A 16,555-nucleotide genomic window follows, 5' to 3' on the forward strand; every position below is an offset into this window, starting at 1 on the left:
CCCAGTGGGGGGTGTGCAGGAGGCAGCTGATCGATGTTTCTCTCTCATAGATGTTTCTAACTTTCTATCCCTCTCCCTTCCTCTCTTTAAAAAATCAATAAAATCTTTAAAAAAAAAAGGGAGAGAGAAACATCAATGATGAGAGAGAATCACTGATCGGCTGTCTCCTGCACCTCCACACCCCTTCACATGATTTTAGGTTAAATATTTTATTTATAATTAAACCAGAATTTGTTATACTTTTACTTTCCTGGTTTTAGTGGAAACAAACTTATCAATACTAACATTTTTATAAAAACCATTAAAGATTTTGAAAGCAGGCATAGATTGTCACGTACCTTCCCTTTTGCTTCAAGCTCCAACATGCCCGTGCACGGCACTTGTTGCATCCTGTCCTTATTTAAATTTTGCTCTTTTGCTTGTCACGCATTTTATGCATTCATTTTGATTTTTCAAATATTGCATTAAAGTGTTAGGGATCTCAAAGAGTAAGGTTTTTGGTGCCAAGGTGCGTGCCTCTTCCCCTCACCCTGCTGGGCATGATAGAAAAGTTCATATGTGAGCTGTTTGAAGGGTATTCATGTGATAGAACAAGGAATAGGGTCATGGTGATTGAGGTGCTGCCAGGAAGTGGGGTGCAATTTTAGATTGGGGTGGGGAGATGAACTCCATCCAGTTGCCCTGTTCCATTTGCTTCATAGCCTTAAGCAATCAGCTGAAATCATTGACTTCCTTGGTTTGTTTGTTTTCATGTTCCTGCCCATCTCCCACCCTAGGATCTGAACCCCAGGAAGGCAGGAATCTTCCTCTGTGTTCCCAGTGCCACTCAGTTGCATGGAGGTGACAACCGAGTGGCAGGTTGCCCTGTTCTATTTGCTTCATAGCCTTAAGCATCAGCTGAAATCATTGACTTCTTTGGTTTGTTTGTTTTCATGTTCCTGTCCATCTCCCATCCTAGGATCTGAACCCCAGGAAGGCAGGAATCTTTCTGTGTTCCCAGTGCCACTCAGTTGCATGGAGGTGACAACCGAGTGGCAACCTGAAGAAGTAGAGAGCCACTCAGGGATCTGAGGGGAGAGCCTGTCAGTCAGAGGGATGCTGACTCAGCTCACATTATAGGGCTGTTTTGAACATGAATTGAATGAGTGAAGGTTTTTGGACAGCGTCTGCTGTAACAACAGTGATTGTTATTTTTACTGTGAGGTCTGTGCCTCAGTGTTCTCACCTATAAAATGGGACAACAGCAGCAGTGTGTAGCCAGTAGGATTGGGCGAGGGGCCTGGCTGAGGCAGGGCTTGTGTAAAATTTGCCATAATCCCACCCCAGGCCAACCACATTTTGTGCTCCCCTTCCCAGGCTTATGAACGTTCTGAGAGCTTGGAGGTGGCCTTCGTCACCCAGTTGGTGAAGAGACTGCTCATTATCATCTCTCGCCCTGCGAGGCTGCTGGAATGCCTGGTGAGGGGGCTGGGAGAGGGGAGGGGGCTGGCGGGGGCCCCTCCGAGCCCACCGCGAGCCCGCCCCTGCCCTGCCTCAGGAATTCAACCCCGAGGAGTTCTACCACTTGCTAGAAGCAGCGGAGGGCCACGCCAAGGAAGGGCACCTGGTCAAGACAGACATCCCTCGTTACATCATCCGCCAGCTGGGCCTCACCCGGGACCCTTTTCCAGGTGACAGCTGGGGGCACAGGGGCCGGAGGGAATCCACTGGGACCCTGGCCTCCACTCACTCTCGGTCCCTTCCTAGACGTGGTGCATCTGGAGGAACAGGACAGTGGCGGCTCCAACACGCCTGAGCAGGACGACCTGTCTGAGGTAAGGCCGGGCGGCAGCAGTCAGCACTCTGGTTCTGGCTGGATAGACAAGGTTCACCTCTGGCTCCCTGCCCGCAGGCTGGGTAGATCTGGCCTCTGCTCCGAGCCTCAGTTTCCCCATTTGGCAAATGGGTTAATAATAGGTCTTCCTCCATGGGCCTTTTTCTTTTTATGGTAAATTACACATAACATAACATTTTTAGTGCTCGCTTTGGCAGCACATATACTAAAATTGGAACGATACAGAGAAGATTAGCATGGCCCCTGCGCAAGGATGACACGCAAATTCGTGAAGCGTTCCATATTTAAAAAAAAATTTAAATGAACAATTCCGTGTATTTAGTACATTTACAACTTGTGCAGCCATCACTTCTATCTAGTCCTGGAGGATTTTCATCGCACAAAAAGGAAACTACAGTGGGGCCTTGACTTACGAGTGTCCTGACTAACGAGTTTTTCGAGATACGAGCCGTCTCTCGGCTGATTTTTTGCTTTGAGTTGCGAGCTAAAATTCGGGTTACGAGCCAGCTTCAGATACCCCACCGCTAGTTGGCGCAGCGAACGTCACAGTGAAAGCCACAACATCAGCCCAGCATCACATGTCTCACTCGTTCACTTCTTGATTTGACATACGAGTAATTTGAGTTACGAGCTCTGTCACGGAACGAATTAAACTCGTAAGTCAAGGCCCCACTGTATACCCACTAGGCAGTTATTCCCCATCACCCCGCCCCTGGCCCATGGCAATCACTGACCTGCTTTCTGTCTTTATGGATACGCTTGTTCTGAACACCTCACATACATGGAATTTTTCACTCTGTGGGCTTTTGTGTCTGGCAACGTGTTTTCAAGTTTCATTCATTTGTAGCATGAATCAGTGCTTCATTCCTTTTTGTGACTGAACAATATTTCATTGTATGGATAGACCATATTTGTTTATCCATTGTCCACTGGTGGGCACTTGGGTTGCTTCCATTTTTTGGCTGTTGTGTAAATAGAACATTTGTGTACAAGTATTTGTCTTGAACAACTGTTTCAATTCTTTTGGTATATACCTAGCGGTGGAATTGCTGGGCGATATGGTAATTCTAGGTCTAATTTAGTGAGGAACCACACATGAGGTTTTGAGTGAGTTGAGTGCCTCTCTGTGTTAAGAGCTCAGTGTAGTAAAATATGCCACAACCCCACTGCCAGGAGAGCCACTATCTGCCATAACGGCCATGCGTGTGCTTCATCTAAACTGTCTAGTGTTTTTCAAAACTTTGAAGCAAAATATAGAAATCAGAAGATTTTTGACTCAAATCTGGGGTTGGACCTCCTTTTGAAAAAAAATCAGAAGTTCTAACAACACTATGGTGAGACCAGTTGGCACTGAGTGGGGGCTGCCCTATGATATGGGGTACCTTCCCCCAGTGACCCATGGCCCCCACTTGGCCTGCCTCACCCCTGAAGGCATTTGAGTTTCTAACTTTTGTTTCAGATTGTATCTATTAACACACACACACACACACACACACACACACACACCTTTCCTATATATATGTAAATATATATATATTTAAAAGAATCTCACTATACATGCCATTTGTTTAATTTTTTGAATAGGTAATGGAATGACATCACTCAAAAGTCTAAAACTCTAAAAAGGTATTTATCTTTGATTGTTGTTTGTAGGATTCTACGTAATTCCATTTAATCAAACTTGTTAATTGAGTGATTCAAATCTTCCATCTCCCTATTCTTTTTTTTTTCTTTTTCCTGATTGATCTCATAGTTTCTGAGATATGTGTTAAATCCTTGTTTTGAGCTATTTCTTCCTATAATCCTGTCAGTTTTTGTGTGAGATATTTTTAGGCTACCTTGTGTTTTTTCATTCATGTATTTATTCCACAACCAAAATCATAACTTAAAAGTCGTAACATTTTTAAAAGGTAAAGGAGACTTTGTATCACAGCTGCATTAATAAAATAGACATTAGTCTAAAATGCAACATGAAACAGGTGTTCTGTTCCCATGTGGAATAAATACATAATAATTACACATAAAATTTCACTAAAGATCTGAGATGAGGCAATATCCCTTTAAAACAAACTATCCAATGAATAGAGGCATGCTGCCAGTAATTTCTATGAACATTTTACTGCAAGATGGAAAACTCCCCAAGGTAACTGCAAACTCAAACCCCTTGTCTCATGCACCTGGCCTTGGCTTTCGTCTTCCTTCTTCAGACACATCCAAATCCAGAAAGGCTTCTGCACCCCATGCTCAAAAATGCCACCATGAGTCCCTAAGGACCTCAGCACAAACTGCTATTAATAAGCCCATATGCAGCCCTAGCTAGTTTGGCTCAGTGGATAGAGCGTTGGCCTGTGGACTGCAGGGTCCCAGGTTCGATTCTGGTCAAGGGCACATACTTTTGTTGCAGGTTTGATCCCCGCCCCAGGTTGGGATGCATGCAGGTGGCAACCAGTCGATATTTCTGTCTCTCTCTCTGTGTCTCCCCCTTCCTTCCACTCTCTCTAAAAATCAATGGAAAAATATCCTCAGGTGAGGATTAACAAAAAAATAAATAAATAAGCCTATATGCAGCCTCCAGGGAAATCAGCTGCATGAACTCGAAGAACTGCAGCATTTCTTTGAACATTAGTTTTAATTGTCCAATGAGCTCTTTCAGGCCAGGTGCTTGTCATAAATAAACCAAAATATTGTCTTATTATCTTTATTTTTCCTTGCAAAATGTTAAGTAAGCCATTCAAGTAAAAAAGTTTTTTTACAGAAACCATAAAAATTCAAAGGTTTTATGCCCAAAAGGAAACCAGTTCTTTGCAGCCTAACTCATTTGTTTCTGGGCTGTGAAGAGGGAGATGAGGCCTCCCGCTGTCATGCCATGGTGGTCTGGTGAACATTTGGTCAGGCAGGCATCGTTTTAGGTGGATGGGCACACCATAGATTTCTGGAAAGTTTTCTGCAGTTGTGGAACTTTGTTTTTCCAGGCATAATCATATGCAGTAAAATCAGATGTTGTTGTGGCGGTGCTTCTGTGGAAACCACAGGCTTTAATCCCTTAGGGTTATAGGCCTCAGAAGCCCATGCTCCCACCAATTTCTGCGTGAAGCCACTAAACTTATAGTACACTAGAGGCCTGGTGCACAAATTCATGCATGGTGGGGTCTGGCCGGCCCACCCCAATGGGGGCCTATTGGGCCAGGCCAGCAGGGAGGAGGGGCTGCGGGAGGTTGGCCGGCTGGCCCCACCCCCGATCAGGGTGTTGGGGGCCCATTCAGGGCCAGGCCAGCAGGGGGGCGATCGAGGTTCAGATCAGGCCAGTTGGCTTCCACAGTACGCATCATAGCCACCAATTGTTCTGGTTGTTCTGGTCGTTCCGCCATTCTGATCGCTGGGCTTTTGATGATGCCCTGTGTTTGGCTATTCACAGCTGTTGTCTGTGAGACTGCCCCAAGGAAGGTTTAGGCTACATTCTTAGGAGCATATCGGTTCAATATTTTTAAAAAATATGTTTTTATTGATTGAGAGAGAGAGAAAAAGGGGGGGGAGAGAGAGAGAAACATTGATGTGAGAGAGAAACATCAATCAGTTGCCTCGAGCATGCACCTTGACCAGGATCAAACCCACACTGGGAATTTGCTCTGACCAGGAATTGAACTGTTGACCTGTCAGTGCACAGGACTATACTAACCAACTGAGCCACACTGGCCAGGGCTCATTATTTTTTTAATCTCATAGATCTTTTTTGTGTAATATTTATGTTCATAATCTCTTTGTCCCTAAGAAAAATAAAAATAATTTTCTAAAAAGGTATACAGTGAAAAATCTTAGATTCACCCTTGTCCTTTACTGCCCTATGTGCCCCCAAATATTATTAGTATATGTGTTGCTGAGTACTTCCCAAATATGATTATACTAGAGGCCCAGTGCACGAAATTCATACACTCGGGGAGGGTCCCTCAGCCTGGCCTGTGCCCTCTCACAGTCCAGGGGGATGTCTAACTGACGGCTTAAGGCCCGCTCCCTTAAGCTATCACTTGGACATCCTTAGCGCTACTGCGGAGGTGGGAGAGACTCCTGCCACTGCCACTGCACTCGCCAGCCGCGAGCCTGGCTGCTGGCTGAGTGGCACTCCCCTGTGGGAGCGCACTGACCATCAGGGGGGCAGCTCCTGCATCGAGTACCTACCCCCTGGTGGTCAGTGCGCATCATCACAACCGGTCGTTCCACCGTTCTGTCGATTTGCATATTAGCCTTTTATTATATAGGATAGTTCTATTTTACCACTTTTTTTTTTTTATACAAAAGTATATAGTACATATTATTACTTGCTTCCCCCTGCCCCCCAATAAAATACTTGGGAGAAGTTTCTGAATCTATATACTGATAGATTTCTAATTTTTAAAAAAAATATTTTTATTGATTTCAGAGAGGAAAGGAAGTGGGAGAGAGAGAGATAAAAACATCAATGATGAGAGAGAATTATTGATCAGCTGCCTCCTGCACACCTCCTACTGGGAATTGAGCCCTCAATCCCAAGCTTTGACCGGGAATCAAACCTTGACCTCCTAGTTCATAGGTCAATAATGCTCAACCACTGAGCCACGCTGGCTGGGCAATTTCTCATTCTTTTTAACAGGTGCATAATATTCCTTTATTTAAATGCCCATTATGTGTTTATTGAACCAATTTCCTATCGATGAACATGTCAATTGTTTCTAATACTTGCAATGAGCAAGATAGTACATATGTCATTTTCACATATGCAAGCCTATCTGTAGAATTATTTCAAAAGTGAAATTGCTGGATCAAAGGGAATGTACATTTATAATTTTATATACACCAAAGTACCTTCCACGGGGGTTATACCAATTTATTCTCCCAAAAGCAAGGTATAAAAGTACCTGTTTCCCCACAACTTTACCCACAAAGTGTGTCAGCCTTTTGGATTGTTTTCTTTCTTTTTTTTTCCTTTTGCCAATCTGCTAGGTGAAAAATGGTATCTTGGGTAGTTTTAATTTGCCCTCTGACATTATATGTGAGGTTGAGCATCTTTTCATATGGTAAGAACTCTAAATTCTAGTTCACAGATCTTGCCTATTTTTTTTTTTTAAGAAATAAAGTCTATTTTATTTTTATTTTTTTTTTGTTCTTTTTTTTTTTAAATATATTTTATTGATTTTTTACAGAGAGGAAGGGAGAGGGATAGAGAGTTAGAAACATCGATGAGAGAGAAACATCGACCAGCCGCCTCCTGCACATCTCCCACTGGGGATGTGCCCGCAACCAACGTACGTGCCCTTGACCGGAATCGAACCCGGGACCTTTCAGTCTGCAGGCCGACGCTCTATCCACTGAGCCAAACCGGTTTCGGCAATCTTGCCTATTTTTTCTCTTCAATTGCTAGGCTTCTAGTTATGGATTTCTGGGAGTTCTTTCTATATTAGGGTGATTATTTTGTAGGCCTCTTTCCTAATGGAAAAAAGTTGGGAATATAGCTTCAAAGTCAGACCATCTTGGGTTCAAGGCCTGATTTTGTTGCTTCCTCACTGTGGCACTTGGATGAAGGATGCATCCCCACCGTGCCTCGGTTTCCCCATGGCTAATGGGGTAACAAGAGTCTCCATCTTACCATGATGATGGTGGTGGTCTCACCTTCCCCCTTCAGGGCCGCAGCAGCTCCACCAAGGCTAAGAAACCGCCTGGCGAGAATGACTTCGACACCATCAAACTCATTAGCAATGGTGCTTACGGGTGAGCCACCTGGGGCTCTGGCAGGGGGAGGGTAGCGAAGGCCGGGTGTCTCGAGGTGATGGCCGGTCCTCGCTCTCTCCCCCTGCAGCGCTGTCTACCTGGTGCGGCACCGGGAGACGAGGCAGCGCTTCGCCATGAAAAAGATCAACAAGCAGAACCTGATCCTGCGCAACCAGATCCAGCAGGCGTTTGTGGAGCGCGACATCCTCACCTTTGCCGAGAACCCCTTTGTGGTCAGCATGTTCTGCTCCTTTGAGACCCGGCGCCACCTCTGCATGGTCATGGAGTACGTGGAAGGTGTGGCTGCCTGCAGAGCTGTAGGGAAAAGGGAGATTCACGCTGGTCAGGGCTGCTGAGTGGCCTGCCTGAGCCCCAGGCACCATATTGATAATCCACCTATTCATCCATCCAGTCATTGACCATCCATTCCATCTGTTCATTTCTATCCAGCCATCTATTTAGTTGATCTGTTTTCATTTTATTCAATATAGAAACAGCCATCCAATTGTCCATTTATCCATCCATCCTTCCATCTATTCATTCGCTAACCCATCTGTTTTTCCACCCATACATCTGTTTATACATTATACATCTATTTTATTTTTAATCCTCACCCGTGGATATTTTTCCATTGGTTTTTTAGAGAGAGTGGAAGAGAGAGGGGAAGACAGAGGGAAATACTGACGTGAGAGAAACACATCGGTTGGTTGCCTCCTGCACGTGCACTGACCAGGTACCAGGCCAGGGAGGAGCCTGCAACCGAGATATGAGACACGTGCCCTTGACCGGAATCAAACCCTGGACCCTTCGGTCCTCAGGCTGATGCTCTACCCACTGAGCCAAACTGGCTAGGGCCATTATACATCTATTTTTTAAAAAAATTAACAGACTTCATTTTTTAGAGCAGTTTTAGGCTTCCAGACTAAGTAATTAGAAAGTACATTGAGTTCCCACATACCCCTTTCCTCCAGTCTCCCTATTATTTACATCTTGCATTCGTGTAGTACAGTTGTTATAATTTATGAACCAATATTGATACATTATTAACTGAAGTCCATAGTTATATATTAGGTCCACTCTGTGTTGCACATCTATTTTTCATTCATCCATCTTTTTATATGTCTGGCCATTTATTCACTCATCAATTTATTCACCCACTTACACACCATCCATCCATCTACCAATACCGATTTATCTATTTATTAATCCAACATCCATCCATCCATTTACTATCTGTATTTTTATTATTCACCCAAATCTCCATTCTAGCAGCCATCTCATCTAGCTATCTCTATCCACACATTCATCTACCATTCATCCATCAGTTTATCCAGGCATCTAGCCATTCATCCAACCACCAATGTATATGTTTTTCATGTTTATCCAACCACTCATGCTGATAGTTATCCAAATACTATTATATCATTGCCCAAACCCACACATACTACGCTTATTAGGATACACACGTGATCTTCTGGGGCTGCAGTTATGCCACTCCTAAACCTCAGTCAGCGATCCATTCATTCAGCAGATGTCCCCTCGTTGCCTCCCTTATGCACGTGCTGTGCTAGGTGCTGGTGGCACAGTGGGGGCCAGACAGGCACACTCCCCTCTCATGGAGATTATATTCTGGGGAGACAGACAATAAACAAAACAAGCAAAGACAATAAGGTCATTTCATAGAGTGAGGACAGTCATGAGGACCTTGAGGCTTAAGGAGGCCATAGGGACATAGGTGGGCAGGGGCCTCTCTGAGGCCTGCACTCTTCCTGGAAGAGGGACCCCCAAGCACAAGGTCTGTTAGGTGAGAAGGCGTCTGGGTTTTGAGGTAGCAATTTTCAGCTGGTGCCACAAGAATTTTCAAAACATGCAATACCTGACTTAGTCACTGGCACTGACCTCTTTTTTTTTTTTTCTGTTAGATTGTCAAATAAAAAAAATGACTACAGCCAGAACAACAATGGCTGTTTGGTGTGAATGAATCAAAATTATACCTATTTGTATTTGTCAGATTGGCAAAAATAGACATTTTTTTGGTGTGCTGAAGAATTTTAGTTATTAGTTTATGTGTGCCATGAGATGAAAAAGGTTGAAAATCGCTGTTTTGAGGAGCAGCAATGGAGCTGGAGTCAAGTGAGCAAGTGAGCGGGAGGGTGGGGATAGATAAGGATGGAGAGGTAAGGGGTTAAGCCTGCAGGGCCTGGCAGGGCCTGGACTGCATTGGGTTTCATGCCAAATGCAACAGGCGGCCACTGGAGGGTTTTAAGCAAAGTTGACATGGTCTGACTTATGTTTTAATGCTATTTATTTAACTGCTGTGTGGAGGTTAGAAGAGGGAGACCAAGGTGGAGGCAATTGCATGGGTCTGAGGTCATGCAGAGGAGAGAAGTGGGTGGAATCGGGATCTTTGATGGGTTGAGCACACAGTAAGTGTGCATTCTCGGGCCTCCTGAACAAGGCCCAGCCTCAAAGTCTCATTTGCAAGTCAACCCAGCTTTGTTCTCAGTGTAAGTGTGTGTCAGTATTACCTGGGGTTGTGGCCAGATGCAGATTCCTAGGCTCCATTCCATCAGTTTTCTGGCTAAAAAAAAAAAGAAAGACATTTAGTGATTCGTGAGCAAAACATCCATGTTGCCTTCAGAAATGTCTGTATCCAGATGCTCAAACCATGTCATCAGGAATCTCTCGATTTCTTGGCTCTGCTCTCCCATGTGTGGGCTTCCCTTTAGACAGGCCTTGAAATAGTGAGGTGTCAGGGCACATAATCTTCGTTGCAGGCTCGCTCCCCAGGCCCAGTGTGGGGATGCTCCAGAGAGGCAGCCCCATCCATGTTTCCCTCCCTCCCTTCCTCCCTCCCTCCCTTCCTATCTCTCTCTCTCTGAAAAGGTCAATGAACCTGTCCTCAGGTGAAGATTTAAAAATATATTAAACATTTATATAGAAGACAGGAGGAGCCTGGTAGAGGGCACTCCCTGTGGGGCCCGGGAGAATGAGGCCTCTCTGTACTTCAGTTTTCCTTCGCTGCAAAATAGGGGCATGTGAGGTGGGGACTTGGTGCTGTCGTGCATGTGGAGTGCACAACCCTGGGGCAGGGGTGCTTCCCTCTTTACATGGGCCTCCTTCACACGCAGGCGGGGACTGTGCTACCCTGCTGAAGAACATCGGGGCGCTGCCCGTGGAGATGGCCCGCATGTACTTTGCTGAGACGGTGCTGGCACTTGAGTATTTACACAACTACGGCATTGTGCACCGAGACCTCAAGCCTGACAAGTGAGCCTTGACTTTTCCCGTCACCCCCACCCCTCTGCCCCTCTGTAGGCGCTGGCATGGAAGGGCCAGGAGGGAGGTGGGCAAGCCTCACCTCTGAGACCCCTGCTTGTGTTTGCAGCCTCCTCATCACCTCCATGGGCCACATCAAACTCACGGATTTTGGCCTCTCCAAAATGGGGCTCATGAGCCTCACCACCAACCTGTATGAAGGCCATATCGAGAAGGATGCCCGGGAGTTCCTGGACAAACAGGTGTGTGTGGCTGTGGGGGTCACTGTGCGGGGAAGGAGCCAGCAGGGCTTCGGGGCTCAGGGTGGGGTGGGGAGTGCCGCCCCCCTCCGAGGCCCCTCCTGTGGCCAGAGTGCAGGCTGACCGCCTGCCCCTAGGTGTGCGGAACCCCAGAGTACATCGCGCCCGAGGTCATCCTGCGCCAGGGCTATGGCAAACCGGTGGACTGGTGGGCCATGGGCATCATCCTCTACGAGTTCCTGGTGGGCTGTGTGCCCTTCTTCGGAGACACGCCTGAAGAGCTGTTTGGACAGGTCATCAGCGGTGCGTGCCTCCTTGGTGGCAGGTGGGGGCATGGGGACATGGGCAGACCCAGGGCCTTTGGGACCCAAAAGTGACCCCCCCCCACCTTGCTCTGCAGATGACATCCTGTGGCCCGAGGGAGATGAAGCCCTGCCCACAGACGCCCAGCTCCTGATATCCAGCCTCCTGCAGACCAACCCCCTGGTCCGGCTTGGGGCAGGTAAGGGGTCTGCTGAACCGAGAAGCTAAGGGCTGGGCTCCAAGTGCTGTGGCCCCGGAGTAGGAGACGGGGGTGGGAGGCTGGGCTCTGGAGCTGGCCCTAAGCTGTGGCAGGGATTCTCTCCGGGACCCCATCCACTCCTTCCTTTCCAGGGGGTGCCTTTGAGGTGAAGCAGCACAGTTTCTTTCGAGACCTGGACTGGACGGGACTGCTGAGGCAGAAGGCAGAGTTCATCCCCCACCTGGAGTCCGAGGATGACACCAGCTACTTCGACAGTGAGCTGGGAGAGGGGGTGGAAGCTGGTGAGAGGGACCATGGGGCAAGGCCTGGGCTGGAGCCCAGCTGGGTAGGAGACCCGCCGCCCAGACAGAGGAGAGGGATGGCCTGGCATAGGGGTGAGGCTCAGTCTGAGCAGTTGGTAGGAAAGGAGGGTGGGGCCTGGACAGCAGTGAGTTCTGGAGTTGGGCCTGGGCTACTGGGCAGTGCTAGGACCTAGAAGGAGGCAGGGCACGGGCTGGCTGGAGGGGAGGGGGGCTGGGCCATAGATGGGGTCTGCGGGTGTGGCCTCTGGACGCTGGGCTAATGGAGCCTCTGAGAGTTGGGCAGAATCCCAGCCTGGAAGCAGGGCCAGAATCAGATTCTAGATTGGGACGGGGCCATGGCGGCGCCTGCAGCCCTGAGGAGTGGTCACGGTCCACCCCCCATTCCCAGCCCGCTCAGATAGGTATCACCACGTGAACTCCTACGATGAGGATGACACCACGGAGGAGGAGCCTGTGGAAATCCGCCAGTTTTCCTCCTGCTCCCCGCGCTTCAGCAAGGTGAGCCAGGCTGGGTTAGGGTGGGGCCGGACCCGGGAGGGTGGGGCGAGGTCGGGAGGCGGGGCTTGGGCGGGGGCGGAGGGGAGGGTATCTTTTTCTCCTAGCAGGATGAGGACGGAATTGGAGGTGGGCCGGGAAGTTACTGAGGGGGCGGGATTCTGAGAGTGACAGGGCCTGGGGGTGTACGGGAGGGCCTTTGGCATTGGGTGGAATCTAACAGGAATCTGGACAGCGGTGGTACTGAGGACTCACAGTGGGGCGGAGCTAGGTCTAGATGAGGCGGGGTCAGGACCTTGGGGTGGAGAGGATGAGCAGTGGGAGCGGGGCAAAGGTGCACGAGGTCTCGCCTGGAGGAGCAGCGTGTAGTGGTGTGTAGAGCCCAGATTGGGGTACATATGATTGGCTGGGAAGGTGGGGCACGAAAGAGGGCAAATTCGTTAAGATATGAGTAGGATTGCCCTAGCCGGTTTGGCTCGGTGGATAGAGCGTCGGCCTGCGGACTAAAAGGTCCCAGGTTTGATTCCGGCCAAGGGCACATGCCTGGGTTGTGGGCTCGATCCCCCCCAGCGGGGAGCATGCAGGAGGTGGCCAATCGGTGATTCTCTCTCATCGTTGATGTTTCTATCTCTACAGGAGGAGCCTCTCTGAAATCAATAAAAACATATTTTTTTAAAAGATTATGGGCAGGGTCTAAGGCAGCGGTTCTCAACCTGTGGGTCGCGACCATCGGAAAACACCTATAGCATATCAGATATTTACATTACAATTCATAACAGTAGCAAAATTACAGTTATGAAGTAGCAACGAAAATAATTTTATGGTCGGGTGTCACCACAACATGAGGACCTGTATTAAAGGGTCGCGGCATTAGGAAGGTTGAGAACCACTGGCTAAGGGCTTAAATATGTGTGGTGGGGTCTGAGCTGCAGATTTGTAGGTGGTTGGGCGACAATTCAGAGATGGGCGGGGTGTGCCCAGTAGCAGGAAGCCCATTGGTTCGGGAGCGTGCCCCTCACCACTGCTCGCCCTCCCTTGCAGGTGTATAGCAGTATGGAGCAGCTGTCGCAGCATGAGCCCAAGACCCCGGTGGCGGCAGCGGGGGGCAGCAAGCGGGAGCCGAGTGCCAAGGGTCTAGAGGAGAAGGTGGCCGGCAAGCGGGAGGGCCTGGGTAGCCTGACCCTGCGCGAGAAGACCTGGAGAGGGGGCTCCCCAGAGATGTGAGCAGGGGCAGGGCTAGGTTTGGGGAGCGGGAATGAAGAGGCCTGTCGCCTCTGACGACGCCCCCCTTTCAGCAGCAAGCGCTTCTCGGCATCGGAGGCCAGCTTCCTGGAGGGGGAGGCTAGTCCGCCCCTGGGTGCGCGCCGCCGGTTCTCGGCGCTGCTGGAGCCCAGCCGCTTCAGCGCCCCCCAAGAGGATGAGGATGAGACCCAGCTGCGCAGGTCTGCCAGGCCCACCTCTGACCCCCCAGGCTCACTGGACGCACGGGTCCCCAAAGAGACAGCTCAAGGGGATGGCTCTGCCAGTGGCGGGGACTCCGAAGCCAGTGAGTGCCCCCTCCTGCCGCCTTCCCCAGCTCCCCCGCGGCCATATATTGAGCATTCAGTAAGCCTGGTACTGTTTCCGGCCTGGGTTCTCATCAGCCTGAGGAACGGGGTACCCTGCATTCCACGCTCTCAGTCAACAACGCATTTGAGCACTTCTGTTTACCAGGGGTTGTGCCGGGTGCATGTCACCTGCTCCCAGGAAACTGACATTCCCACAAGGGTGAGACGTGGGAAAAGCATTCCAGGCAGAGTGAACACAGGCCAGAGGCCCTGACCTTGGACTGCCTCCTCACCCACCTGCTCTGTTGCAGCGGACCAACCACGCCCAGGTGACCTCTGCCCACCTTCAAAGGATGGGGACCCATCCGGCCAGAGGGCCACCAATGACCTGGTTCTGCGCCGGGCTCGGCATCAGCAGCTGTCAGGGGACCCAGCAGTAGAGAAGCGGCCTTCTCGAACCGGGGGCAAAGTCATCAAGTCAGCCTCTGCCACTGCCTTGTCTGTCATGATTCCTGCAGGTGATGCTGGGCCCCACCTGGCAGGGAGGGCCTGCCCCCATTTGTGCCAGGGCAGGCCAATGAAGACGCTGCATTTTTCCTGTGCACAGTGATTGGCACTGGGGTGGACCAATGAGAGCTCTGGGTCTTTGCCTAAGGAGGTGGGAGGAGCAGATACTGGGAGAGCTGTGATCGCTGGCCTTGACCTCTGACCATGGTTCTGTGTCTGCAGTGGACCCTCATGGAAGCTCACCCCTGGCCAGCCCCATGTCTCCACGATCTCTCTCCTCCAACCCGTCCTCGAGGGACTCCTCACCCAGCCGGGACTACTCACCGGCTGTCAGTGGGCTCCGCTCCCCTATCACCATCCAACGCTCTGGCAAGAAGTACGGCTTCACACTGCGAGCCATCCGCGTCTACATGGGTGACTCAGACGTCTACAGTGTCCATCACATTGTCTGGGTGAGCACTCATGGGTGGGGTCTGTGTTCCAAGATGGGGGGTGAGGGAGAGAAGCTCCCCTTTAACCCCCAGAAATGAGGGACAGTTCATTCCGGATCCAGGCCGCCTGGCTGAGATTCCTATGACCTTCCGTGCCCTTCCCCCTCTGAGCTCCAGTTTCTTCGGTTGTAAACTGGGGAGAGTAATTACTATTTCATAAGGTGTTACAAGGATTCAAGTAAATGCAGAGCTAGGCGTGGGCACATACGCTTAGGGAGCTTCCTGGTTACTGATCCTGTTAACCCTGCACCGTGTGGCGCCCTGTCCCCAGCACGTGGAAGAGGGGGGCCCAGCCCAGGAGGCAGGGCTCTGTGCGGGGGACCTCATCACCCACGTGAACGGGGAGCCTGTGCATGGCATGGTGCATCCTGAGGTCGTGGAGCTGATCCTTAAGGTGAGTGCCAGGGAGGTAGCGCGCTGGGGAGAGGGGAGCGGGGGTCCTGGGAGCTGGAGCTGCCTGAACATTTGCCTCCCTTCTTCCCCCAGAGTGGCAACAAGGTGGCAGTGACCACAACACCCTTCGAAAATACCTCCATTCGCATCGGCCCCGCCAGGCGCAGCAGCTACAAGGCCAAAATGGCACGGAGGAACCGGAGACCCTCGGCTAAGGAGGGCCAGGAGAGGTGGGTGGGGCCGAGTGCGGAGGCGGGGCTATACAAGCTGGCACAGGGGAACACTCCAGGGTTTGAACAGTGGGCAGGGCTAAGATGGGAGGGCCGGGCCACAACTGTGGACAGGAGAAAGAAGTGTGGGGGCCACCGAGTAAAGAGCAGAAACGAGGGGGGGGGGGGGAAGCACGGGCGGGACAGTGCCAGGTACCTGGGCTGGAAGAAGAGCGTTGCGTAGTGTCTTGGGCAGGTGGGCGGGGCCAGTAGACATGGATTAGCGAGGGCACAGTCCAGGAGGTGGCCTTGTCCTTTTGAGTGTGTGTAGTCCACTGGGAGGGCTAGGAGAAGGGGTTTCTACCTGGAATGAGCAAGCCAGGCAAGGCTGGGCCAACTGAAATAATTCTTCCCTAATCGGTAGGAGGAGCTGGGAGAGGGAGGTGGGGCCAGGAGAGTGTTCTATTTTGATTAGTGGGTTTGGCCTGGACAAGTCGCGAGTGGGGATTTACTAGTGAGGAGCCTGACTGAACTGAGTCAGGTGAACTTCTTCCCTCCCTGATTGGTGAGTTGTAGCAGGAGAGGGCGGGACTAGAGAGGTGGGAGGAGCCAGAAGAGGTTGGTCCTGCTTTGATAGGTGACTCCAGCAAAAAATAGGTGGGAGGAGCCAAGCGGACCCAGGTGGGAGGCTCTTTTGGTTTTGATAGGTGGGTTGTAGCTGGAGAAGGCGGGGCCAGAGGAGTGGGCGGTCCCAGGGGCTGAAGCGGAGCCGGGGGTTGTGAATTTGGTCTAAGGTAGACGGCCCTCTCCTTACTCCCCAGCAAGAAGCGCAGCTCCCTCTTCCGCAAGATCACGAAGCAGTCGAACTTGCTTCACACTAGCCGCTCGCTGTCGTCGCTAAACCGCTCGCTGTCGTCCAGCGACAGCCTCCCGGGCTCGCCCACCCACGGGCTCCCGGCTCGCTCACCCACCCACAGCTACCGCTCCACACCCGACT

General features: G+C 50.4%; 1 protein-coding gene across 1 annotated transcript in view; it reads left to right on the plus strand.

Annotated features, from left to right (window-relative positions):
• The window catches only part of MAST1 (microtubule associated serine/threonine kinase 1), a 43,914-nt gene that overhangs the window by 25,968 nt on the left and 1,391 nt on the right, over positions 1-16,555 (plus strand). The window contains exons 11-28 of the mRNA XM_005881607.2: positions 1,357-1,458; positions 1,538-1,670; positions 1,747-1,814; positions 7,488-7,573; positions 7,662-7,870; positions 10,705-10,843; positions 10,962-11,094; positions 11,229-11,394; positions 11,492-11,593; positions 11,746-11,868; positions 12,305-12,414; positions 13,453-13,631; positions 13,707-13,957; positions 14,270-14,476; positions 14,688-14,917; positions 15,228-15,350; positions 15,443-15,579; positions 16,380-16,550. Of these exons, the coding sequence (XP_005881669.1) occupies positions 1,357-1,458; positions 1,538-1,670; positions 1,747-1,814; positions 7,488-7,573; positions 7,662-7,870; positions 10,705-10,843; positions 10,962-11,094; positions 11,229-11,394; positions 11,492-11,593; positions 11,746-11,868; positions 12,305-12,414; positions 13,453-13,631; positions 13,707-13,957; positions 14,270-14,476; positions 14,688-14,917; positions 15,228-15,350; positions 15,443-15,579; positions 16,380-16,550 (2,669 nt within the window). The remainder of the gene's footprint in view (positions 1-1,356; positions 1,459-1,537; positions 1,671-1,746; positions 1,815-7,487; positions 7,574-7,661; positions 7,871-10,704; positions 10,844-10,961; positions 11,095-11,228; positions 11,395-11,491; positions 11,594-11,745; positions 11,869-12,304; positions 12,415-13,452; positions 13,632-13,706; positions 13,958-14,269; positions 14,477-14,687; positions 14,918-15,227; positions 15,351-15,442; positions 15,580-16,379; positions 16,551-16,555) is intronic.

Source organism: Myotis brandtii, unplaced genomic scaffold (genome assembly GCF_000412655.1).
Source record: "Myotis brandtii unplaced genomic scaffold, ASM41265v1 scaffold680, whole genome shotgun sequence".
Classification (NCBI taxonomy): Eukaryota; Metazoa; Chordata; class Mammalia; order Chiroptera; family Vespertilionidae; genus Myotis; species Myotis brandtii.